The sequence below is a fragment of the Trichomonas vaginalis genome, chromosome II, assembly GCF_026262505.1.
Source record: "Trichomonas vaginalis G3 chromosome II, whole genome shotgun sequence".
NCBI classification, from domain to species: domain Eukaryota; phylum Parabasalia; order Trichomonadida; family Trichomonadidae; genus Trichomonas; species Trichomonas vaginalis.
Window position 1 is genome coordinate 15,551,606 of NC_067204.1, and position 24,589 is coordinate 15,576,194.

Here is a 24,589-nt window from a genome sequence, read left to right on the forward strand (position 1 = left end):
TTGACTCGGATATTGACATTTGCCAACGGTGCAATTTTTGCCAATTGACCTCTGAGAATGTACCTTGTCTTCACACATGACTCAAGATACTTCATCTTCTCATCTGTAACAAGACCAGAGTTCCTGAGACATGTAAGAATGCAAGGTTCGTTGACAATTGTTTCAATTGAATTGTAAATTCCATACCTTGTCAAGTCAATGTCAGACTTATTTATGAAGGGGAAGTATCCAGCATGTTGTCTGACTGCTTGAGGGTTAGGTTGGTACCATTCGAACTTGACACTTGCAATTCCTTCAATTGCATTCAAAATGTCTGAGTCGAGTCAACCATTTGTTCTCTCTTTGTAGTCTTGAAAGCGTCAAGAAGTTTTGCGGCTGTTTGTTCATTGCCATGTGCATAGTAAATGTGACCATCCAAATCTGTTATGGTCAATCTGAGATTGTGTCCTTTCTTATTTCCGTCTTGTATGGCAGCAAGTACTCCCATGAAGCCTTCTTTGTTCTTTCCTTCGTCAAAGTTTACTGTAAAGGTTCGACCAGATGTAATTTGACTTCTAACTTCACGGTACTTTTCATATGCATATCTTGTTCTTTCCATGGGAGCATGTGTCTCACCTTTTCCTTTTTTCCTTCTCAAAGGATGCAATTGTTCGTCATGTTTCCAGTAGAATCTGGCAAAGCCGTCGTGTCCTTCAACTTGAGGTTCACTAACATCGAAAGGCATGTCCATAAGACGTTCTTCTTCTAACCTCTCTAGTCTGTTTGGATAATTTGCACGTGCTGTTTCCAAATCCATTTCGTAGCGAAGACCAGACAATTTGTCATAGACTTTTATGGGTCTTCCCTTCCTATATTTAAACTTCTTCGAAACTCTCCAACCATATCTTTGCAACTCTGCTTTTATTCTAGCAGATTTTCTATCCATTCTATATGGGGGCATTTTTATAAAAATAAAAAATATTTTTTCTTTACTTTACATAACCGCCTGCTGCCATAAGTCTTTGACGCCAACCCATACCAGCTAATGAAGGTTGACTTGGTTTAGTTTGGAAACTAAACTTTGGTTTTGGTTTATCTTCAGTTTTTGGTTTTTCTTCTTCTATCGGTTTTTCGTCACTTTTCGGTTCCTCTGACTTTACTTCACTTGCAGGAACAGTTGTGTCGTCAACATCTTCATAAATATCATATGCCATTTGTTTTTGTTTTCCTTTCAACTTTTTGTGTTTGTTGTAAAGTTTAGAATATTTCGACTCTAAGTCAATGAGATGTTCTATAATGAACTGTTGGTCAGTGAAGTAAACTTTTCCATCTGTTGTCTCGAAAGCTCCTTCAGACTTCAATATTTTATTTGTGAGAGTCTGTTTCTTTTTGAGATACTAGCCGTTCCATTTTTATGAAAAGTGACTTTATAGTTAGGGTTTGTATTTCCAGACCTGGCACTTTCTATTATTGAATTTTTCTCTTCATCTGTAAGTTCTTTGACAGGTTTTGACAATGGTTCTGAACTTTTTGTTTGTGGTGTCAAATCTACCGTTTCAACTTCTTCGGTCATTTCATCTCAGTAAAAATTTTAGTTTGGTTTGTTTTCAACTGGTTGTTTAGTTTTTAAGTCGGTCTAAAACTTCCTGAGGTATAGGAAGAACTTGACAAACACGTTGTGTAACTGCTGGAAGCCGACAAATCCATCTTGAACCCATTTGTCTCAATGCTGTATTGTTCATTTCATCTCAGTAAAAAAACTTTACATTCCCCAAGTTTGAGGTGGTTGCGGTTGGTTATTGTTTACCCATGTTGTGCATGGTTATATCCTCTGTTAAAGAATCTTTCACCTTGGTCCATATAGTGTCCTGCTTGGTTATAGTAGTCATTTGCTTTGTTATAATAGTTTCCTGCTTGTCTTCCTACATTGTCCATCCATCCTTGAACTTTTCCTCTTGTTTCAGGATTTGGAATAAGATTTGTTGCATCTCGTGCTACATCCCAACCTTTCTGTACAGTTTGTATAATAGGTTGTGCTTTCTCTTTAAGTATACCTAATGTACTCAAAATCTTCCTTCCAACTCCAAATACACCTCTGGCTATTGTTCCCACTGCGGGCAAAAATCTGGATGCAACTCCTGCTAACGCGCCAAATAAACCCATTTCTTATGGGTTAAAAAATGACGAATCCAAACAAGGACCCTATGTTTCTAAAGCGACAAAGAAAGCACTCATGGTAAAAATCTTTAGTTCAACACCAAATGCTTGGTTTATGGATATCTTGGAAAACATTCCGAGAGTAGAGAAGATGGACCACCATACTGGCTAATATTTGTCGGTCAAAACACAAGATACTGTGAAGCCATACCATTATGTCCAAAAATATTTTAGATGTGAAAACTGCTTTGACAATATTTCGTTGACAAATACCATCCAACAAAACTGACATCTGACTGTGAAAGTTCTTTCAAATCAGATGATGTAAAAAACTATCTGCGTTCAAAAAATGTAAACCAATATTTCATTGTCGACCAAAACCATTCTGCTCTTGGTGTCATTGACGGTTGTATAAAAATGTTAAGAGACTTAAACCAACCACAAGGTGGTGAAGCAAATGAAATGTCATATGACGACAAATATAGACACTTCTCCATGGCAAAGATGAGACAAGTTTTAAATATTTACAATAGCCGTAAACAAAAAGGTTTGGGAAACCACTCCCCGAAGAAATGAAAAACAACCCTGACTTAGAGAAAGACTATATATTTAATAATTTAGTCAAAAGAGACAAACAAGAAAGAATGCCGGGCTTCAAACTTCAGAAAGGTGACAAAGTAAAAATAGAAATACCTAAACGCGACCCATATGAAAATATACTATTGACTATGACAACAATGGGAACCGACAGGTACTCACATTCGTGTTCGTAAAAATAGAAGAAAGTATACAAGAGAATATTATGAAGTTTTAGGCAAACATGGCAAAATGTACACACTGCAAGCAGAAGATAAAACTACTATTGCCAGACCTCGTTTCAAACTTGTCAAAGTTCAAGGTGGTATACTTTCAAAGACAGTTCCTAACAAATATAAGACAACTCCTGACGAATATGCTAAAGAAGTTGAAAATGACGACTAAGCAATTCTATACCATGCGTAAACTGTCATGTAAGGTGGCATGTAGTCTTTACTTTGTCCCGTTGTTTGCGTATATCCTGAAACGAAATGTGTATGGTTTCCTTCTCCCTGAGTGTCACTCCAGTAACAATTTATAGCAAACTTAACGTCGTCTTTAACATCATATCCTTTACCTTTTGTCATTCCTGACCAATCCCAATATCTATGCTTATGCCAACCTGCTTGAGATGTACTTAAATCTATGTAGTGACTGTGTGCAGGTAAATTTTCACCTGAAATCGTTTTACTTCCACCTGTTTCCTTTGAAGAGTTTGCACAATACAAAAACCTGTCGACTATTTGTTCCCATGCACCAACACCAAACATTACTTGAGGACCTCTTGCTTCCATAGATGTATAAATAGAACCTACTGGGTTCATTAAATCAAACATATGAGACATTACATAGGATTGTCTCTTTTGAACTTAAAATATAGTGCAACTATTTCAGGTTTCTTCTGGTTTAAGTCAGAATATTTTTTATAATATAATCTTATGTTTTCAGGGTAGGTAAAATCTTGACTATAATATTTATTTCTGTCATCTTCATAATAGTATACTATTCTCGTTTTTTCTATTGCATTATATCTTTTATATCTATAAAAATCTAAATATAATGTTAGCTTTTGTTCATCTACATGTGGTGTTCTGTTGTCATCTCCATAGTCATAATAGTATGGTGCTGGAGCTGGGTCAGGCAATGTCATATCTGTCATTTCATAAACTCGGAAATATTTCTTTTGTTCGTCTCCATATAAGTTTAAGTAGCAGTTGTTGTCTAATGGAACTTTAACTTGTGTACCATCGTTCTTTTTATAGCTTACATACATTTCATTGTTATTTTTCGGAATGAGTTTATACCGTATACCATTTTTTAAGGAATGTACAAACTGCCATCTAAAATATTTGTTTTCTTCATTGAAAGAAAAGTCACCAACAATAGTTTCAATATTTTTTGTTCCAACTAAACTTTGGTATATTTCATTGACATATGTTTTATCTGCTTTCTTTTCAAGGCTAACGTTTAAGTCTGTTATTTCAGAAGATGTATGTGTATGTCCAACGGCACTTTTACTGTTTAAGGTTTCTTGTAAGTTTGCAATATTTGCAATGGTATGTGTATGTCCAACGTCACTTTTACTGTTTAAGGTTTCTTGTAAGTTTGCAATATTTGCAATGGTATGTGTATGTCCAACGTCACTTTTACTGTTTAAGGTTTCTTGTAAGTTTGCAATATTTGCAATGGTATGTGTATGTCCAACGTCACTTTTCCTGTTTAAGGTTTCTTGTAAGTTTGCAATATTTGCAATGGTATGTGTATGAGTCTTTTTAGAATATTCGTTTTCAGCTCTTGTCACTTCACTTGACATTTTATTGTCAACATATGTTTTGTCTGCTAGTTCAGGATGAGTATGTTCTTTTGTTGCATAAGCTTTGTTAGCTCTTTCTTCTTCTTTTGCTATTGCATCGTCTACATATTCTTTGTCAGCTTTGTTGCCAACATCTGCTTTCAAAAGAAGTTCAGATATAGGTTTCTCGTTTAAAGTTCCTTTTGTTGGATTTATACAGACAGTATGGTTCTTATTGTCTTGAAATAGAAACTCATCTGTCATTGGGTTTAATGTCAGTTTTAAGTTTCCTTCTTTCAATGACTCAGATATCTTAGAATAGTTTGAAAAGTTTGTTGTGTTCTTATTTAGAGCTTGTATAATGAGTTGTCGGTTGTGTTGTATTTCTCTCATAGACGCTGTTTCATTTGACATTTTTATTCTAGATAAAATATGCTTTCAATAGAAAAAGAAAATTCAAGAGTTGCTACAACTAAACCATTAGATGAACTTTTTACGAATGTCGGTCAAAAGTTTGAGACAGAGACCGTAAAGCATGAAGGCTATCGTTTTGACTACCCGTTAAGATGGTTAAGAGACCCATCTGTCACAAAAGCTATTGGCTTTCGTAGAATGAAGTTCATTTCAGAAGCCATACATGGTTTCCCATTTACAGTCGGTTTTGAAGTTCGATACTATAACAAAGAAAAACGTATGTATGAGAAATTTGAACAGGGAAAACTTTTACAAGTGAATTTGCTTGTAAACTTAGAAACAACTCTTCAAGCTTTTCAAGAAAAAATAAACGACATCTATATCGAATATGCAAACCAGTATAACATTGACGAGGGAGAGTACCATCTCGATATTATATATGACAGGAAAAATGCAACTGTTAAAATCAATAGAATAGAAGACCTTGGAGAAAACGTTTATATTTCTACAAAATATAACAACTTGGCATGGTATAGATTTCTGAGGATGTTAAATCAGCCTGCAGAATATCCAGTACACCCGGACTTTTATGAAGTCGAAAAACCTAATGGAACATATGAAAATATTTTCGACCCAGATGCTATTATAGTTCATGCTTCATTTTCTGGTGCACAAAACTCTTTCTTATGTCTGATGAATGACTTTTACGAAAAACCTACAAAGTTATATGAACCACCAAGTGGAAGTATTTCAGACTTTCAAGTATGGTTTACTACAGATGGAAGAAAAAGAATAATTCCATTATACCATGCGTTTTACTTAGAACTTAGTTTCATATACAACTACTATCGAACGGTAAAAATATAATTTTTTAATACGGTTGAGGTGTTGGATTTGGTTGCCAACTAGACTGTGGTGCAGGTTCAGGCTGTTGTATAACAGGGCTTGTTCTTCTGGTTCAGGGTCTTTAGGTATAATACCAACGAACTGACCTACTCTTTTACCAATATTTTTGACTCCGTTCCAAATTCCTTTTCCTACGGTTTTTATTCCATTCCATATACCTCTTCCAACTCTTCTGAAGAAGTTTCCAATACTACTGAAGAAACCCATTTTACTATATGTAAAAATCTAATGTCCGCCTAGTCTCTTACGTTTCCTGTTGAGTTCCATAGCATTCTTTAACTGGAGCTCATACATTCTGTTTCTCCTCTGGTAGAAAACATATTCTGGGTCAACTCCTGTGTTCGCGTCATCTGCATAAAGTTGTTTATATCCGACTTCAGGGTTTGTATAAAACTCTTTCCATCTCATATTTGCATACCATGGTGGCAAACCTAACGCAGCGTCATTTGACATGGCAGTTTGCATTTGTACATCTGTTGGCACTTGACCATAGTTTGCCATTGCAGTTTGTATTCTAACTTCATTTGGAATATTCTCTGGGTTTGGTTGTCCAGGTTGCTGTGCATTTGCTAAGTTCTGTGCGTCCATTTAATATTAAAAATATCTCTTACGAGTACATATACTGGACATTTGCAGGCATTGGTTCATCTTCATATTCTCTATATCTTTCTGCCACGTCAAATAAATAAATGACACAATGGAAAAAACCTAAAACAAGTAGTCCTATTTCAAACCACATTTACTTACTAGTAAAATTTCTTTGTTATGACACTTTCTCCGGTTTATAGGACCTCTCTCATATTCTATCTTGTCATATCTAAACTCATAGTCATGTATGTCCTCTAACCATCTCATAACGGTTTCCAAACCACTTTTATCGGATGTAAAGTAAAAGCATGGACAGTTATGTAAAACGTCTAAAGTTTCTAAAGAGTCTCTCAAAGTCCAGTCTACTTGGTATTGAAAATCCCATGTGTTATAGAACGGCGGGTCCACTATAAAGAAAACATTTTCCTTGTCTTTATATTTTTCATACAACTCTGTCCAATGACATCTCACAAACTCTATACCCTCAATATATTTTTCTATGTCCTCTTTGAAAACATTTGTATAGTTAAGATATAAAACGTTTGACATAAGTGTTTCAATGTCATGAACTCTTATAGCACCACTATATAATAGTCTAGCAGAATATACTATCCCAGTCTATATATTCTGCTTTTTTCAAAACCTCTCTCACAATATTTTTCTTATCTAATGGTATACGTTCCATCTTACCTATAGGTATCTTTTCTTTTAACGCTTTCAATATATTGTTTGTGTCTGGTATATGTTTGAGACGGTCCATATAGTTGTCGAAGTCATTGCATATAATCTTTGAGTCTGGGAATATTGTATGGCACAAATGGGATATATAGAAACTTCCACCGAACAAATCTACAAATGTTAGACCATTCGGTAGTTTCTTAAGTTCTCTCAATATAATATCTTTACATTTACTCTTATTTCCAAAGAACGGTAACGGTGGTTTTGTAAAATTCATTTATATATAATAATAAAAATGTTTTTTCCTGAAAAGTGGCAGAAAAGTGACAAAACATGAAAACATATATAATTTGTGAAAAGCGACACATTATATAATGTTTTCGACCCAGAAGAAGGCTTCTCAAAGTATACTTCCTTGGAACGCCTGTAACTTTTCCTGTAGCGACGATAGACCCTTACTTGTCCGGACAAAGTTATACTAAACATCTTCAGGGCTAGAAGGGGCGCAGCCCCTGGAAGCCCCACACACCTGACCTAAATCGTCGAAATTCTTCTTTCACATGGTGCAGATGTCAATATCAGAGATAAAAATGAGCAAACACCTCTTCAAATAGCCACATGGCATTGTTATGGTGGTATTGCTAATGTTCTCAAATTGCATGGTTGTAAAATTACTCGAGGGTGGTGAAATTAATTAATAACTTACTTAAATAATCAGTCTTTTTTCTCTCTAATGCATAATAACCCACGATAATTCGGATATCCACTGATCAGAGGTATGTTTCTTTTATTTACGGTTTGTTAAGGAGTAAAGTGTTTCTCTTGATTGATTTGTTAGAGTAGGCATTTCTCCAATTTTATTGTATAATATTGAGTATCATTGTCAAATGGGAATATCATTCCATAATAACGTTGTCAATTTTGCCGGGTTAAATATTGTTAACTTCTTTACGTTCTTTTTATTAAGCCATAAATACAGATGTGAAATATGAATATTATGAAATTGCTTCGTTTCAAAGCATATGTTAAAATTTTGGGAAAATTATCTTAAAATATGAATGTCTATAAGTTCATAATATGATTATTATGTCATTTAAAATCAAATGTAAGCTTTTTGATTCACTCTTTTCAATGAGGGAATCAGCATATTCAGCTTTTCTACAAAATAAAAGATGTCAAAGTCGAATAATTGATGAAAGTGTTACCGAGAGATCAAAAACTGTCCGTTCTGCTCGAGATAATGAATCAAAATCTCAGCTTGATTCAAAATTAGAAGAAATTCTCAATAAGAATGCAGAGCTTGAGCGTGAATTCCAGAATAGCCGTGTTATTCCACGTAATTCCAAAAAGCCACAAGAAATTATTGAATATCATGATTTTTTAACGAAATTTTCTGATACATCAAAGTACACTGAGTACAGGTTCCGTGAACTTTTGAATAGAACAGAATCAACTCATGAAACATTAGAAAATCAAAATGAAAATTTGTTGGACGTCCAGCGAGCAGCCTATCGCTCAGAGATGGGATTAGACGAAAAATTTAATATGGGTAAGAAGAATTAATTGAATCACTAATTTTAACAACAATTTTTCAAATTTATTAATTGAAGAAACAAATCATTGACAGTTCTACAATGTCATTCTAACTTCTACAGAGTATTTTAGACTTTTTATTGATTGACAAAAAAAAATGCAAATAATATAATCTTTACAAACATAAAATACAATTAACATATTACACAAAGAGTTGTCTTCATGTTATTTCTTGAAAACTGCGCAATCATGTTAAAGAAGCTTTATCTTTTTAAAATTTTATAAAAACTCTTTTGATTGTTTTGTTTCATAATATGGCTTTAATGTATTACTTATGTACTTCTGGTTAACTGAATTCTAAACATTACTGTTTAAATCAACGTGAATGATTTTTATTACTCTTCTCTATCATAATACTTGGTGGTCTATAATAATTCTAATGAATTGATTAGCTAATAGGAAATATTATGTGTTGGAATTGGAAGGTTGTTGAAATAAATTTCCGATTATCAACATTAGTTTGAACTTTGGAACTAAATTTCATTGATAATCATATAGATCAATATAATTATAAGGAATTGAATAGATAAATTCGCATTAATTAAGAACATATTGATTGATTGCATCAATAAGTATATTTCTTATTTCAAGTCTTGATGTGCTAACAATGTCTTGGTTAACCTGAAGAGGATCTTGTCCTGTTACGATGCATTCAGCAAATTTCAACAAGAAAACCCCGCAGTCACTTGAATTTTGTTGTCTTGAAACTTTAATTCGTTGTCCTTGCCATGTAAATTTGGTATTTTCTTGCAAGAAGAACGAAAGATATTTAATACATCTTGGTAAAGGCCGGTTTAAAGAATCGTAAACTCTGATTATATGATCCTGCCAGCATACAACAAGAAGTATCCAATGTGCTCGTGTTGCATATGGAATTAAAAAGTAATTATATTTTCCTTCTAATAAATTTGGTATTCCTTCCCATGTTTTCATTCTTGTATAGTTTTCTTTATCTAAGAACTTTCCAAAGTAGGTATTTGTAGCTCCAATTGGATAACTAGAATTATTAATTAAATATTTCAAGTATGCATCAATTACTATATCAGTAAGCCATTCATGCTTTTGAAGACAGTCTAAATCATTCACTTTTAGCTGAATTCTTATTTTTGCATTTTTTTCTGTTTTCTCATAATAAGCAGGTTTTGATACCTCTAGTTTAACTGGTGCCGTTCTCTTTGGAACTCTAGTGTATATTTTGTTGGAGTAAAAGGATTCTGGTGGAATCATTCACTCTAAACGTATTTTGACACTCTTAGCTTTACATGACAAAAATGTTTGTAAAAATGTGGATAAAAAATTTTCGCAACATTTTTTTAATTCGGGGACAATTCGAAAATACTAATAAATCTTTTATATTTCGAATTTTGAGTAAAAAAGGTTATGCCTCAAAATATCGACAAATTTGTCAAAAAAATAAATCATGCTTTCGCGTGAAGGAATTCCCTTAATCATGTCAAGTATAATGCTTGCTTACTCCCTTTTAAGACTGATAATTACCATGTTCAAGAAATGGAAACAGTCAATTTGCAAATATTGGAGCAGATTTGGTTTTAGATTAATGTTTTTTGTTTATTCTATTTTATACGTGCTTACAACCATTCCAAGTCTTAGCAGTATCATCATAATCGGTTATATCTTCCGCTGCATTCTTCCGATTTCGCTAGGTTTCTTGGTTATCTCTATTCAAGACTTCGTTTGCTATTCAAACCGTGATCCTACATTTATCAAGCGTCAATGGATATGGCTTGATATTCCATTTATTGTTGGAATGATTGAATGTCAAGTTTTATATTATCAATCGAATACTTTCTTAGATACAGTCGTAGCAATCGCAACACGTATAGCTTATGAAGTCTTACTAGATCTCTTTATTATTTTACTTATTATTGCACCTTCTCTCTTTTTCTTGAATGAAATCAGAAGAAATGACTTTTCAGGCTCGTTGCAATGCAAAATATTATTGGCATTCATTTTCTTCGTCCTTGATGTTATTTCACTCTTAGTTTGCTTTGCATTCGAAGTCAGAATGATTATTGAAAAGTCTTCCTCAACACAGCGTGTTTCCATACTTTTAATGAAGTCATTCAGAGATCCCGTTATGATCATGGTTTGTTTTACTCAAGATATGGTCGATTGGATGCTTCAATGGATTTATCTGGATGAAGATGCAATTTTGAAGCAAGATGAAGGCGTCAAAAATCATAGCCCAGATGAGGTTCTTGAAATTGAACTTGTTGGTGCCGATATATAATTATATTTTTCTAATTGTTTTGTGTTATTATAATAAATTGTTCTTTTCTGTCAATATCTTTGATTTTACTTATAAATGCTCGTTTTTTGCTAAATAATAAACAAAATTTTTCTGGATTTATTGAATTAAGGCATTAATATTTATCTGTAATTGTTAACAATAATGAAATATATTCAAATATTATCTTCTCTCTGATCTTTGTTGCAATTACCTATGTGAAGTATTTTCGAGTATACACCAAACTCATTTTCCTATGTAAATTCACTTATTTTGTGCTCTTCTCCTTAATGTTGAGTAAAGCCTTCTTAAAAAAAAAGTTTGAATAAAAGACTTGACAAAGGAAATTAAGCTTAATGTGAATATGAATTAAAAAGGGTTGATAACAGAAAGTATTGTTTTTTATTAATATCATTTAAATGAAGAAACAAAAAAATAAATAAAAATATAATATAAATTATTTGGCCTTTTCACCCTTTGGACTCGATTGTTTTGCTTTCTTTGCCTGTGGAATTGATTTCTGAGCAATTTTAATCTTAACTTCGTTAATTTGATCGAGAAGTTTCTTTTCTTCTAGTTCGTACTGTGCCTTTTGCTCTTCGTTATCCTTCTTCATAGCAAATTCGTCTGTATGGAACTGTTCTACGATTCTATTTAGTGCGATTCTCTTTCTATTGACTTCCTTCTCGAGTTTGGCGTTTTCCATAAGTAGATTAGTCATTTTTTCATGGGATTGCTTGCGAGCTTCATCATTTTGAGCTTTTGCCTGTGAAATTTTTTCATTTAATTGGGCAACGGATTCTGAAGGTATTTCGACAGTATTAAGCTTATTGGACCATTTCTTAATAAGAGGAGCGAATTTCTCAAAGGCTGCGACCTTCTTTGTAACAGTTTTTTCGAGAGATTGAACTTTTGACTTTTTCTCTGAAATTTCTTGGTTTAATTTTTGTAAATCTTCTCTAAGCTGCTGACGTTCATTCATCCAGTTCACAGAAGAGTTTTGTTCTGTAGTTTGCCTATTTGCGGCTTCTTTGCTCTCTTGGCGGAGCCTTGTATCCTCATCCATGTGATTCTTGAGGCTATCGATGGTTTCCATAAGGGAGTTATACTGATTCTGTAGAGAGATAATTGTTTTTTCTAAATCTAGCCTTCCACCGGAAAGAGTTGTGTTGCTAATGAAGCGGTCTTTAAGAGCAGCTAATGCTTGCTCGGCCTCGCGCTTTGTCTGGTTGATAATGCGAACTTCATTATTTCTCTCATTTAACTGATCATTTAGCCAGGCCATTTTAGATTGAAGATAGTTGCTGTGTTGTTCATGAGTACGAAGATCTGCTTTCAGCTGAATGACGGTGTTATTTGCGTTGCTGACGCCCATCAAAGTGTCAAAGAGTTGTGTTTCGAGAACTTGCTGCTCTTGGGCAATTTCCTGGGTTGTGTGTTTCAGCTGACGTATGTTGCTTTTCTTCTTTGTAATAATTTCAATATGTTCATCATTTAAGACTACAGGTATTTCAGGAGGTGTTTCATTAAGGGATCTAGCGGATATGCTTGTTACTTCAATAGATTCGAAGAGTCTGTTCGCATTAGTAAAATTAGTAATATCATTTTGAATTTCCGATATTTCTATGTTTAAATTTTTAATTTCATTGATAACACCTTGGATCTCATTATTGACAGAGTTGAATCGCTCTTTCTTCTCCGAAATTTCTTGGAGCAGTTCCTCTGAAGTCGTCATCTTCTATTTTTTCAAATGTAAAAAGCCGCTACATTTCAGAATAAATTTTATACATTTTTGCAAAATTGCTATTTTTGAAGCCGAATTATGCCCGAAATTTATTTCCTCATAAGCATTCTTTTTATTTGGATATTTGCATAGAATTGAATGCAGAAAGATCTTTTTCGGCAAACCCAAATTTTAGCTAAAAGTGACAGGGGAAAAAACGTTTAGTATTAAAAAAAAAGACCGATGAGAGCTTCATTCGAAATATAGAGGGAACTGAGAATGCGCAACCATTCTCAGGGAATATTGGATGCTATTCCCGTTCCCTCTGTATGGAAAATTGAGGTTTTCAAAGGGAGTTAAAATAATATCAAATTTATACTAATTTACTTCAAAATACAAAAGTATTTGACAGCTAAAATTAGTTACTTTAGCAAGCCTATCAATACCCTTTTACGATTATTGTTACTTTTTCGAAATAAAAGTAAAAACAAATTTATACTAATTTACTTCAAAATACAAAAGTATTTGACAGCTAAAATTAGTTACTTTAGCAAGCCTATCAATACCCTTTTACGATTATTGTTACTTTTTCGAAATAAAAGTAAAAACAAATTTATACTAATTTACTTCAAAATACAAAAGTAATTGACAGCTAAAATTAGTTACTTTAGCAAGCCTATCAATACCCTTTTACGATTATTGCTACTTTTTCGAAATAAAATAAATTTATTATCAAAAACCTTTTTTTTCTTAGTAAAAATAAACGAAATTTTTTACCTTATGAACTTTTGATGGAAATATGCAAATTTAAAATAATAAAGAAAGCCGCGAGCGAAGCGATCGGCTTAGTTCGAAGATTTTGATTCAAATCTTTGCTGATCTGTAATTCGCGGAAGCCGCGAGCGAATCGAGCGGCTTAGGTCTAAGATTTTGATTCAAATCTTTGCTTATATTCCTTAAATTCTTTATGAAACTCGCAACAGTTCCATAAAAAATTTTAAATTCTAAACTGTCGCAATTACCGATCGGTAATCACACCCTTCACGGGTGTGTCACTTTTAGCTAAAATTACCCCTACTCGATCTTTTTCAGTGTCACAGTTTGAAACATATGGCATCAATCGATCTCTTAAACGAATACATTATAGGATTGTCATGGTTTTATTTGCTTTATCTTTCCCAATTATAACAATAAGCATGTTAATTTAGAAAAGTCTTAACATTACATAATGCATGCTTATTGCAAGGTTTTCTCTGATTATACTTTTGATTTGAATCAATTCCACATCAATTATTTATTTCAATAGTTAAATTGTTATTAATTAGATAGTACAAAAGCATACTTTTCATTTTAACTATGTCTTGACACATGATTCTCGCACTCAATAAAGACTACATTTGAATTTCGGGATTTAAAGCAATAACGAACAATATTTATTCTGAAAAATCATACTATTCTTCATTCAAATAGTGGATGGCATATATAAGCAAATTTCTTGAAAAATAATTGAGATTTACGGGTATTTTCCTTAACTAAATGTGAAAATTGCAGCTCTATGTAATCTTTAATATAATTATCAACTTTGAAATCTAAACAGTGGTTGGCAGTATTAAAAGTGACATTTCATCATCTTCTGAAAAAATGACATCTGATAATTTACCTCTTAAATGAGTGATATCTATAATAATTCATTTTAAATTTCTGAGCTTAGAAAATTTGAATCCGCCGATGAAAAATGAATTCTCAATCACTATTTTCCTGGCATGATTGAACTTTCCAAGCTCAATCCTATGAAGAACTGGGGGCTCAACAGAGTTTTAGGTTACTGTGTTGCTGGTGACGTGGGTGCTTCTGGCATTCGTATTCGCCTTTCCAATCCGGCCAATTCAACCGAAATAATTGATATTCCCCATCAAAAAGCAAAGAATGCGCAAATGCTCTTGGATGCACTTAACAATACACTGAGTGTTATCCAAAAAGCTGTTCCAAAAGCAAAATGTTTTGGTTCATCAATTGCAATCACAGGACTTAGAAAGGGTGATGACATTATTCCAAGTAATTGGGCTCCTCCGGATGAAGTTAGAACAATCAGAACGAGACTCTTCCCAGAAGGAATGTATCCAAAGGAACATCATGTCCTCTTAAACGATCTTGAAGCATGTGCTTATGGTGTTCTTGCAATGGATGAGCAAGGCAAATGCTCGCAATACTTCAGAAAGCTTTGGGGACCAGGAAAAAGCATTGTCGGAAAACATAGAACTGCAGTTATGGCGTTAGGTTCTGGTCTCGGTGCTGCATTGATTCTCAAGGAGCCATTCAATGACAAGCCTTTCGTTTTGGCTACTGAATTCGGTTATCTTCAAATGCCAACTGTCATGAAAGCTCATGAGAACTACGACTATGAACGAAAGATCGTCCAGTACACATCAGATTACTACTATGAAGGCGCAACATGCCCAGGCTTCGAAGACTTCTCATCTGCAAGAGCAATCAGATCTCTTCATAAATTCTGGGTCCCATCATCTGAATTAGAAGCAGGTGATATCTCAAAGTTGGCAAAGAATGGAGATAAGCAGGCTTATCAAGCAATGGCACAACATTACATCTATTACTCTCGTCTTGCCAGAACATTCGCTCTTGGAATGAAGTGCGATTCTATAGTTATGGCTCTTTCAAACCAAGTTGCTAATGATTACCTTATCACTGAGATTGCCGGAAAGATGAAGGATGAATTCTTCGACGGAACACATCCTGACTGGATCAAGGATACAAGTGTTTACTCTCAAAACATTGATCATAACTTCAACCTCTTCGGAGCAACATACATGGCTCATAGAGCAATGAACAACGTAACAGTCCAAAATACATATTTGTAAGCTGATTTTATTTATATCAGCAAAATTCTATTGATTTCTTTACTATATAAAGCTTTCTTATTTCAAAAAAAGTTTTATTCTAAAATTTGTTTAAATGATCATAATTCAACTGACCACTTACAACTAATAAATAATCAATGCGAGGTGTAACTGTAACTACTAAAAATAAGTGAAATTTACTGTCTAAATTTGCATAATAAACTCAAATGTTAGTTATAAAAAGATAAATCACTTAGACTAATACATTTGAGTGTGTACTTATTAACTAAAGACTGAATACTATGAAAATACTTTTCAATATTTTTGAAATTCAGCTTGGTGGGGAAAACATAACTTTCTCCATTTGATGTAATAAATTTGTTCGATCTTTAATCTGTTGATTGATTGAGTTGATAGAAGAAAAAATTGATTTTTGCATTTCATCATAAGATGCTCTTTGAGATGATGTAGTGTTAGATGCATTAGAGTCTTCTATCATTGCCTTTGCTTTTTTATGTAAAGGTTCAAGTTGCTTTAAAAGAGATTGTATTTCCTTTATATTTTTGTTAAATAATTCAAAAGCATTATCTATTGAGGCCAATGGATCAAGGTCGTACTTTTGATACATACAAAAAGGGCAAATAAAATTATCAATTTCAAAATCGTCTGAAATTGGAATGCATTTCTTATGAAGATACTTTTTGCATACTGAACATTGTATTAAATTGTTTGAGTCAACATGAAAACCACAAATACAGCGGATCTCGTTCGAATATTCGCAACTTTCATTAATAAGTTCGGTGAGAGACTTCCCTGTTGTTTCTAATTCATGGTTGTTTGTTTTCATTTCGGAAGCAATGGCATTTAAAAATGAAAAACATTCCCCTTGCATTCCAAAAAGTGACAAAATTAAATTTTTTTTTCTTATGTCAGAACTATCAGCTAAAACACGATATTTGAGTGTGCTTTTACCTGATGGTCGAATGTTGTTCTTAGATTATCTCCCAGAAGAACTGACAACAGAAATTTTAATGCGATATTTCCTTCAAATACAAATCATCAAAGAATTAGCACCATTTTCCTTGAAATGCAATGGTAAAATACTCAAACCTACTGATTTAATTACTTCTAAAGATATAGAGATCGTTAATTTCAAGCCCAAAAAATTCATTTATGGAAGATATTTTATTTTTATCCTCTCATTAATTGGATTTATTTTTTATTCAATAAAATCGGGTGTTTATGACTTTTCAATAAATGATGGCTCCTTGCTTGGAAGTAATCCATTATTATTGCTTATATCTTCGCTGTTTCTTTTATTAAGTGCATTAGCAATACCTGTTGTTTCATATAGGCCATCTGGTCTATTTGTAGAAATACTTCATTTGTTCATCAAAAGTTTGACTCCAGGCTTTCAATTGGAAGATGTATTAATCAATGATAACCATTAAATGTTGACATATAGAATAAATACTATTATGATATTTATAAATTTTTATAATATATATAAATATTCTTGTTATAGCTTGATTGAAGTATATATCCAAATCGTCTTCTTAAGGATACCCTTCTAAGTCATACATATATTAAATTGAAAACCATATTTATTGATAGCAAATTGTAACTCTCAAATTGAAAAAATCTTTTTCATTGTGAAATCATAAAATCTTGATATCTCTTTTTGGCACCAAAGAAATTTTGAAAAAGTCTGAGAATCTCCCAATATTGGGTAAATTTCAGGCACAAACTTCTTCCCAAAGCTTCATCTCATGCTATTCTGCAGACTCATGAGATTTTCATGAAATGACTCATCTACTATACTAATAAAAACAATTTATAAGCAATTTTTCATAAAATTTTTTGCCCTATTGAAAAAAAATTTGACTTACCAAATTTGAAAAGAAGTCATATTTTTTGTTTTACATACTAGGAAAGGAACAAAATAATATGAAATTAAATTTGTACTTTTTTTGATTTCAGAATAATTCAATTTTTGGAATTATGTATTTGTATATATTGGATGGAAATAGTTAGGGAAAAATATAAGAGTGGTTCTCAAAATTCATTTTTTTAGGGACAAAATGCTTTCGATTTTATTTGGTGTATTCGAATCAATTTTAATAACAGAAATGGCAGACGGTGAACTATCTATCAATCCTCTATCATCTCTCGAGGTCATCTTCAATTTTAGCTTTGATCCGAATTACAACCAACTTTTTTTATAAAAAATCCAAAAAATACGCTTATAATTGATGGTGAAAAGTTAATCCATGCTTATTCAACCACAGGTCCAGTAATCATCAAAAATTTGAATAACCAAAGTGAGCAAATTGACTATACAATCATCGAAATTTCAAAATCATGTGATTACTTCGATTTAGTTTTGAACCCGAACAATGATCAGACCTATTCATTCGATAACATCGATTCTTCCCAGAATTCAAAATTATTTTGTCTTGTTATGACAAGTTTATCAACAACTGGATATATGATACAGGGAACTCTTAATCCTCATACCGATGATAAGTTGGCATTTTACAAAAACACAAATTCAATGAAAAAAGACAAAACTTATATTAACAATAACATGATAATCACAGAATATGCTAAAACAATAATAGTCACATTAGAAAAAGGTACTGGTTATACAACTTCATGTGGAATTGTCGGAATTTATCCAAATACCAATAATCAGAACTCAAACGTAGCGTTTCACCTTCCAAATATAGCCCATCATTTAGAATCATCGATCAGTTTAAAGTTTTCGCCCAAAAAAATTACAATTGATCAGATAATGAGAATGCCGCAAGCAGATTACTTTGATACTAATGAGGAATCTCAGCCTTCATCTTCTGTCTTTGGTCCAGGTTACGGAACTCTCGTTCTTTTCGGAGAAGAATCATATGAATTCGAAATTCCAAAGAATTCATATATAATCTTTACAGATGTTACCAGTAGTGTATATTGTATCGTTACAATTACGAAACCCATTGAAATTTTCCAAAAAACAAAAGTTCGATCAATATTTTTCCAAGAAGCAGGAAAACTAACAATCTGGACTGATATTCCTGATTATACAATCATATCTTTTTCTGTTTACACCAACAAGAAGTTTGAATCCTTCCAATGCGAAGAAATAATTATTCTTGGTGGCCAGGAGAACTATACAATATATGATGCATCGAAGCAAACATGTATATATGGAATAAACACAGACGGATACTTTTTCACAACTCTTGACACTTCAAATTTCGAAGCATATTCAATTTCAGGATATCCACTTGAACCGCAGATAATATATAGAGCTCCAGTATTTATATACAACAAAGGTGCGAATTCATTTATTCCCAAGGTTGTACAAACTCTTTCTTTCATAAATCAGAGATCTTTTCTTTATAATCTGAATTCCAACCCTGATTCTGTTGTTACAATCGATGATTCGGGTACTTTATTGATTAATGGTTCTGAACACTCCAATAATATTAAAAATCCATTTAAGATTTACAGTCCAGATACTTTACCTGAAGAAAAATCAGATTCAATTGTTCCAGCAATTGTTTGTTTAGTTATATATATTGTTATCATTGTTGTTCTTATTATATTGTCAATTTGCTGCAAGAGCCGCATTTTGTACTATCTTGAATCGAAAGATGATGATGATGAAACATCAATTGAAACACAGCAAGTCAGTCAAGCAGACAATACTAAACCATCTGAACTATACTTCAATGATGTCATTATACAAATGAGTGAATCATCGGAATTATCATCAGAAAGTGGAGATATTCCAATTGAAATTGAAGAATTCCATTAAAATATATTATTGTTTTTTGTTTATTTTGAAAAGAGTGAATCTGGAAGTTATAAACTCTTTCGGTATTTTAATAAAGTATTGATATTTTTATCTTTTACGATTTTTGGAAGAAAGTCGCCAAATATGAAAGACTGAACTATAGGGTGTCCAAAGGTGTGTTTAGCACAAACCTGAATACTGCGAATAGAAATAAACAAGTTACATATATATAAAGTTTATTTAAATATAATCACCATTGGATTCAATCACGCGTTCGCAGCGATCGATCCAGGCTTCAAAGACACGCTTTAAATCATCATGAGAAAATTGCTCAAATTGCTCTCTTACAAAATTTTCAAGATCATCTGGACTCGCGAATTCGCGTCCTTCAGCTCTCTTTTTTAGCGTGCCGAATAAATAAAAGTCAGAGGGTGCAATATCAGGTGAATAAATTGGGTTTGGAACAACTTTGACATTGTTTTCCACCAAGTAATTCATTACCTTATGACTTTTGTGAACTCTTGAATTATCAAAATGAATTGCAAACTTTTGTTTTTGTTGTTTGGATTTCTCAAACTCATCAGAATTGATAATTTGAGTAAGAACATTGTCAATTAGATACTGAGCATTCATCGTATTAGGTTTTTGAAGAATATCAATTGCGATGATGCCATTCACACCCCAAAAAACCGACAACATCATCATTGGTGTGTCAATTTTTTTCTTCGGGAATGTTTGCGGATTTTCATCCTTCGGGATCCACATGATTTTGGCTTCTGTTGCATATTGAAACCAAGACTCGTCCCCTGTTACTAAAAAGCGAAACTTCTTGGATTGATACGCACCCAATATAGAGAGGAGCTCTTTCGAAGATTGGACTCTAGATTTTTTTTGAACTGAATTAAGGTTGTGCGGAACCCAACGTGTATACGCTAGTTTGTAGTTCAAATAATTGTGCAGATAATAACTGACTGTTGTACGTGGTATCTTTGTCATCTCCTCTATCCTTCTGAGTGATGCTCTTGGGTCTTCATCTAGCGCTTGAAGAATTGCTTTGATTTTTCTTTGATCCGGCGATTTTTTGTCAATTTTTATGATGGGCGCCTTTTTGTTCATGAAGTGATACATCCTAACATGATACTTACAGTGGAATAGCTAGGAGCATCCATACCGAAGCATTTTACCAATGTCTCGTAGATTTTTTTACAGTCTTTGCATTTTTTTGCAAGAGCGAGGATGTTTTCTTTATGATTCATTAAAAAAATGAAAAAAATCCCGCCAAAATTTCCCGCGAAACCGCCTCTTGTCTCAAAATTCATTTTATATCCCGGCATGGCGCCAAAATACAACTTACTCATCATATACATATATTCATATTTTTGATTATATATTTATAATCAGCATATATCTCCTTTAATAGTCTCATATAGAGCGCTGTGCTAAACGCACCTTTGGACACCCTATATTAAAGATGAAGTTCAAATTTGCATTATAGTATAAATATGCGTATGGTCACGAAATCACTAAATATTATTCGGTATGAAAGGAGATAATTTATAATGAATGATTCCGTGAAAACAAAGCATTTTGAGAGAACTCCTAGAAAAATTGAAATGCTTTAGCAAACCCTTAATCTCTTGAGATTCTCTTGCTTTTTGTCTAAATTTTCTAAGGTGAAAAGTTGATAATTTTGTTCGGGAAAAGGTTATTTTAAATCACTACATAATCCCTTATATTACTGTTATACTTTTTTGCAATAACAATAAACATGTATTGATATTATAAGATAATGTCAGAATGTGGTAAGCGCGCCTCAAATATAGTTTGTAACATCAAATTTAATAGATTTTTTGCCAGATTGTATCTATAATAAGATGTTTGCTCATGGAAATATATATTTTAATTATTTATTCTCTAGTTAGACTAAAGCCTCTTTTTTATGGGATGGTAGCACCATGTGACTGAAGGAGTTCAACTATTTCTTTATTTTTATAATATACTGCCCAATATAGTGATGTTCTTCCATGATCATCTTTTTCATTGACATTTGCACCATGTGAAAGGAGAAGTTCAGCTAATTCCTTATTAAAATTATTCGCTGTGTAATGGAGAATGGACTTTCCTAAATTATCTTTTTCATTTATATTTGCACCACGAGAAATTAGAAACTCAACTATTTCTATGCATTCACGCTCTACTGCAAAATGAAGATTTGTTATTCCATCTCTATCTTTTGCATTGATATTTGCACCATTTGAAAGGAAATATTCGCAAAGAGATGGAATATTAAACATACCTGAATAAATAAAGCATTCGTCAACTTTAGCAAATTGATCGAAATAAACTAAAAATGATTCAAGATTATTATAGCATCCGCAAAGATGTAAATCGATCTCTAAATTGTATTCATTCATCAAGAATGTAACAAAATCAATGTTGTGTGAAATAATTGCATAACTCATGCAATTTTCGTTTGGTTTTCTATATTTCAAACATTCACTCATGATCTCTTTGTTTCCTCCTAAAAATGAAAAATCTAGACATGTTTGTGTTATTTCTGATTTAAATTTCGTTCTCAATAACTTGAAACAATCAACTGCACCGTAGTAACAACATAAATCAAGTAATGAAACTCGGATAAAAGAAATTGGAAAGAAGGAACTATTAATTTTTTGATCTTTATCAAATCCTTCTGCTTCTGTGAATATGATGAATTTTTCTTTGTTGTCATCCATGATTGCTCTGTATATTGTATTTTCTGAATGAATATCTATATCATTGTTTTTCGAAATTTCGAATTTTTTTTCAGTATTGCATAGATTTATTCCATATTCTTTATAAAAAAGGAAGTTATAAAGCTGGTTGATTCCTGTTACCCCTGTAACATGATAATCATCGAAAATGAATTTCACAAGTTTCAAGTATGAGTATGTGTAGCGGTTATTACACGGAATGATATTTAAAATTTCTTTCACCATTTTTTTAGGAAGACACATCTTTGAATCAATCAAGTTTGTTTTGATCATTTTGTAAATCGTGTTTAATTCTTCTTCTTCTTTGTCCGTTTTTAACTGATACAATGCAGTATAAGAATCTATATAGTTTTGGTAAGTACTTCTCAATTCACTGTATGTATCTTTGTCAATATCTTCAGTCATCAAAAAATTTAAAAGTGTTTTTTTTTGCATTTTATCATTGAAAGAACTTTTTAAGGCAAATACTTTATTATGAATGTGAAAAATAATGACTAGAAAGGTATCGAAAAATAATTGAAAAATAATTGCACCATATCAAGTAAAACTGAAACATTGGTCAATTTCGAATTGTTAATGTATCTGAACATAGCAGGTTTTTTAGGCATATTGATAAAATAATGCCGATGTTATTATCAATATGCACTCTGCTACAAATGTTGTCAAAAAAAAAAACAAATATCATTAATAAATCAATTAAAATGATGGAATTTGTATATATTTATTTTTCTTATTCAGGCTCAGAACGTTGAAAAACTGAAATATTATAGTGATAACGTAAATTAGAGTTTATTTAATAAATTTATGAAAGATATTTCTCCTTTAATTGCTTGGCGAAAGCAACCTGAGCTGGGGTCAAAGCCTTTGTCATTGGCTCACGGCAATATCCTGCATCAACACCATCGAGTCTCATTAATTCCTTAATTGTGAGGTATAAGCCATTGGAGAGGATGCCAGCGATTAAATCGTTTGTAACGTGCTGAACCTCAAGAGCTTCGTCGTACTTGCCAGCTTTAGACAATTCAAAGATTTGTCTAGCACGCTTAGCGTTGACATTGAATGTGCTGCCGATGGCACCATCAATACCTAATGAGCAAGCTGGAAGCATCATTTCATCGAATCCGGCCCAAATAAGGTGATCTGGGTAAGCTCTCTTGACACGCTCTAATAAGTAGAAATCACCAGCTGTGAACTTGACACCGATGATCTTTGGATTCTCGAAGAGTTCACCGAACTGATCAGCTGTCATACTGACGCCTGTTAAAGCTGGGATTGAATAAACAATCATATTCATGCCTGTGGCATTGACAATTGTGTTGTAGTAGTTCTTGATTTCTGGGAAGGTGAACTTGTAGTAGAATGGTGTAACAGCGGATAAGCAATTGTAGCCTAATTCTGTGGCATATTTACCTAATTCGATGGATTCGTGGATGTTAATGCTACCGACTTGGGCAATTAATGCAACCTGGTCCTTGGCTTCATCCTTAGCAATGCGGAAGATTTGCTTCTTTTCTTCTGTAGATAATTCGAAGTTTTCACCAGTACTGCCACCAACATATAAGCCATCAATTTTCATTTTGTCTATGTTGTAGCGAACGATTTCACGTAAGCCTTTCTCGTTGATTGTACCATCTTCATTGAATGACACTAACAAAGCACTAAAAAGACCCTTTAAACTTTTAGCACTCTTTCCCTTTGGTCCGGTAGTGGCTTCTGCAGCTGCAGATTTCGCCATAGAAATCGCGAGGAACACGAACATTAGTGGCAAAAATAATTATGTTTACTTTGAGTATTTTTCTGAATACCCATTGAATATTTTCTATACCCATCAAATCAAACATCGATAGGATTATCTAATATGCATGTGCATGTAATTTTAATAATTTATGACATTTTTTGAAAAGCGTTCAACTATTGAGAAGATGTTAGAGAAATTTTGGTTATCGAAGCTATCGCGTTGATATTTATATAGTGGGATTTATAATTATGATTAAGGGTTTCGTTTTGCTAAAATTGTCACTTTTATAGCATATTTGTTTTTGGATGTTTTGCGAAACCAAAAAAAAAAACTATGATATACAATGTGTGTGTAAAGAAAATACTTTATTTACTAGTTAAAAAATCATTTGGTATTGATCAAGTTATTTTTTCTGGATAAGATATTATATGGATAATTGGATAGAAAATACAATTATATAATCTTGTACCTGGTTTAATTAAGCTAATTGTCATCAAAAACTTGTAATTTTTATGAATTTCAGATTTTCTTTTCATTACTGCTTTTCTTAATAGGTCAAGTTCTTATTTACGTTATAAAGTATGATATTTACAAATATCAAGTTATCATGTTTTTTGAGAAATTATGAGAAACAAACAAAAATGAAAAAGATAGGAATAGCAATGAATAGTGATGTGGGTATAGAAAATGTAAGAGATATGAATGCAAAGCAATCAGTATTTAGGATATTGACCATAGATTTCGAAAAAAAAATGCTGCATATTGAGCGAAAACTATGATTATATTATAAGGCTGT

The 24,589-nt window shown here is 32.6% G+C and overlaps 14 protein-coding genes and 2 pseudogenes across 16 annotated transcripts, besides 3 other annotated features; 5 read left to right on the plus strand and 11 right to left on the minus strand.

The window, feature by feature from the left end:
• Positions 1–4,486: part of a mobile genetic element that runs on past the window's edge.
• Positions 969–1,193, minus strand: TVAGG3_0550660 (phage tail repeat-like family; the record flags this gene model as incomplete). The annotated part of the gene is made up of 1 exon (XM_051238166.1): positions 969–1,193. One exon carries the CDS (start codon positions 1,191–1,193, stop codon positions 969–971), a length of 225 nt encoding a protein of 74 aa, XP_051095990.1.
• On the minus strand, positions 3,114–3,557 carry TVAGG3_0550670 (phage tail repeat-like family; the record flags this gene model as incomplete). Its single annotated transcript, XM_051238167.1, has 1 exon — positions 3,114–3,557. The coding sequence occupies one exon, from the start codon at positions 3,555–3,557 to the stop codon at positions 3,114–3,116; it is 444 nt and encodes a 147-aa protein (XP_051095991.1).
• Positions 4,487–5,197: 711 nt separating the features above from the next.
• TVAGG3_0550680 (uncharacterized protein) lies at positions 5,198–5,785 on the plus strand (the record flags this gene model as incomplete). Its single annotated transcript, XM_051238168.1, has 1 exon — positions 5,198–5,785. The coding sequence occupies one exon, from the start codon at positions 5,198–5,200 to the stop codon at positions 5,783–5,785; it is 588 nt and encodes a 195-aa protein (XP_051095992.1).
• A 4-nt stretch (positions 5,786–5,789) lies between these two features.
• TVAGG3_0550690 (uncharacterized protein) lies at positions 5,790–6,031 on the minus strand (the record flags this gene model as incomplete). The annotated part of the gene is made up of 1 exon (XM_051238169.1): positions 5,790–6,031. A coding segment is annotated over one exon (242 nt), but the record flags the coding sequence as incomplete, so codon positions are not given.
• Positions 6,032–6,049: 18 nt separating this feature from the next.
• On the minus strand, positions 6,050–6,412 carry TVAGG3_0550700 (uncharacterized protein; the record flags this gene model as incomplete). Its single annotated transcript, XM_051238170.1, has 1 exon — positions 6,050–6,412. The coding sequence occupies one exon, from the start codon at positions 6,410–6,412 to the stop codon at positions 6,050–6,052; it is 363 nt and encodes a 120-aa protein (XP_051095994.1).
• Positions 6,413–6,547: 135 nt separating this feature from the next.
• TVAGG3_0550710 lies at positions 6,548–7,367 on the minus strand (annotated as a pseudogene). The gene has a single exon. A coding segment is annotated over exon 1 (820 nt).
• An 854-nt stretch (positions 7,368–8,221) lies between these two features.
• On the plus strand, positions 8,222–8,653 carry TVAGG3_0550720 (uncharacterized protein; the record flags this gene model as incomplete). Its single annotated transcript, XM_001323269.1, has 1 exon — positions 8,222–8,653. One exon carries the CDS (start codon positions 8,222–8,224, stop codon positions 8,651–8,653), a length of 432 nt encoding a protein of 143 aa, XP_001323304.1.
• Positions 8,654–8,665: 12 nt separating this feature from the next.
• TVAGG3_0550730 (protein desumoylation) lies at positions 8,666–9,939 on the minus strand (the record flags this gene model as incomplete). Its single annotated transcript, XM_001323268.1, has 1 exon — positions 9,221–9,910. One exon carries the CDS (start codon positions 9,908–9,910, stop codon positions 9,221–9,223), a length of 690 nt encoding a protein of 229 aa, XP_001323303.1.
• Positions 9,940–10,095: 156 nt separating this feature from the next.
• Positions 10,096–11,031, plus strand: TVAGG3_0550740 (uncharacterized protein; the record flags this gene model as incomplete). Its single annotated transcript, XM_001323267.1, has 1 exon — positions 10,104–10,934. The coding sequence occupies one exon, from the start codon at positions 10,104–10,106 to the stop codon at positions 10,932–10,934; it is 831 nt and encodes a 276-aa protein (XP_001323302.1).
• Positions 11,032–11,388: 357 nt separating this feature from the next.
• On the minus strand, positions 11,389–12,666 carry TVAGG3_0550750 (uncharacterized protein; the record flags this gene model as incomplete). The annotated part of the gene is made up of 1 exon (XM_001323266.1): positions 11,389–12,666. The coding sequence occupies one exon, from the start codon at positions 12,664–12,666 to the stop codon at positions 11,389–11,391; it is 1,278 nt and encodes a 425-aa protein (XP_001323301.1).
• A 166-nt stretch (positions 12,667–12,832) lies between these two features.
• Positions 12,833–13,734: a mobile genetic element.
• A 683-nt stretch (positions 13,735–14,417) lies between these two features.
• On the plus strand, positions 14,418–15,594 carry TVAGG3_0550770 (glucokinase family; the record flags this gene model as incomplete). The annotated part of the gene is made up of 1 exon (XM_001323265.2): positions 14,418–15,530. The coding sequence occupies one exon, from the start codon at positions 14,418–14,420 to the stop codon at positions 15,528–15,530; it is 1,113 nt and encodes a 370-aa protein (XP_001323300.1).
• A 246-nt stretch (positions 15,595–15,840) lies between these two features.
• TVAGG3_0550780 (FYVE/PHD zinc finger family) lies at positions 15,841–16,401 on the minus strand (the record flags this gene model as incomplete). Its single annotated transcript, XM_001323264.1, has 1 exon — positions 15,841–16,401. The coding sequence occupies one exon, from the start codon at positions 16,399–16,401 to the stop codon at positions 15,841–15,843; it is 561 nt and encodes a 186-aa protein (XP_001323299.1).
• Positions 16,402–17,589: 1,188 nt separating this feature from the next.
• Positions 17,590–19,412, plus strand: TVAGG3_0550790 (uncharacterized protein; the record flags this gene model as incomplete). The annotated part of the gene is made up of 1 exon (XM_001323263.2): positions 17,971–19,323. The coding sequence occupies one exon, from the start codon at positions 17,971–17,973 to the stop codon at positions 19,321–19,323; it is 1,353 nt and encodes a 450-aa protein (XP_001323298.1).
• Positions 19,413–19,462: 50 nt separating this feature from the next.
• Positions 19,463–20,765: a mobile genetic element.
• Positions 19,543–20,669, minus strand: TVAGG3_0550810 (annotated as a pseudogene). The gene has a single exon. A coding segment is annotated over exon 1 (1,127 nt).
• Positions 20,766–21,239: 474 nt separating the features above from the next.
• On the minus strand, positions 21,240–22,460 carry TVAGG3_0550820 (proteasome regulatory particle assembly; the record flags this gene model as incomplete). The annotated part of the gene is made up of 1 exon (XM_001323262.1): positions 21,240–22,460. The coding sequence occupies one exon, from the start codon at positions 22,458–22,460 to the stop codon at positions 21,240–21,242; it is 1,221 nt and encodes a 406-aa protein (XP_001323297.1).
• A 304-nt stretch (positions 22,461–22,764) lies between these two features.
• TVAGG3_0550830 (dihydrodipicolinate synthase) lies at positions 22,765–23,827 on the minus strand (the record flags this gene model as incomplete). The annotated part of the gene is made up of 1 exon (XM_001323261.2): positions 22,858–23,814. One exon carries the CDS (start codon positions 23,812–23,814, stop codon positions 22,858–22,860), a length of 957 nt encoding a protein of 318 aa, XP_001323296.1.
• Between the last annotated feature and the right edge of the window lie 762 nt (positions 23,828–24,589).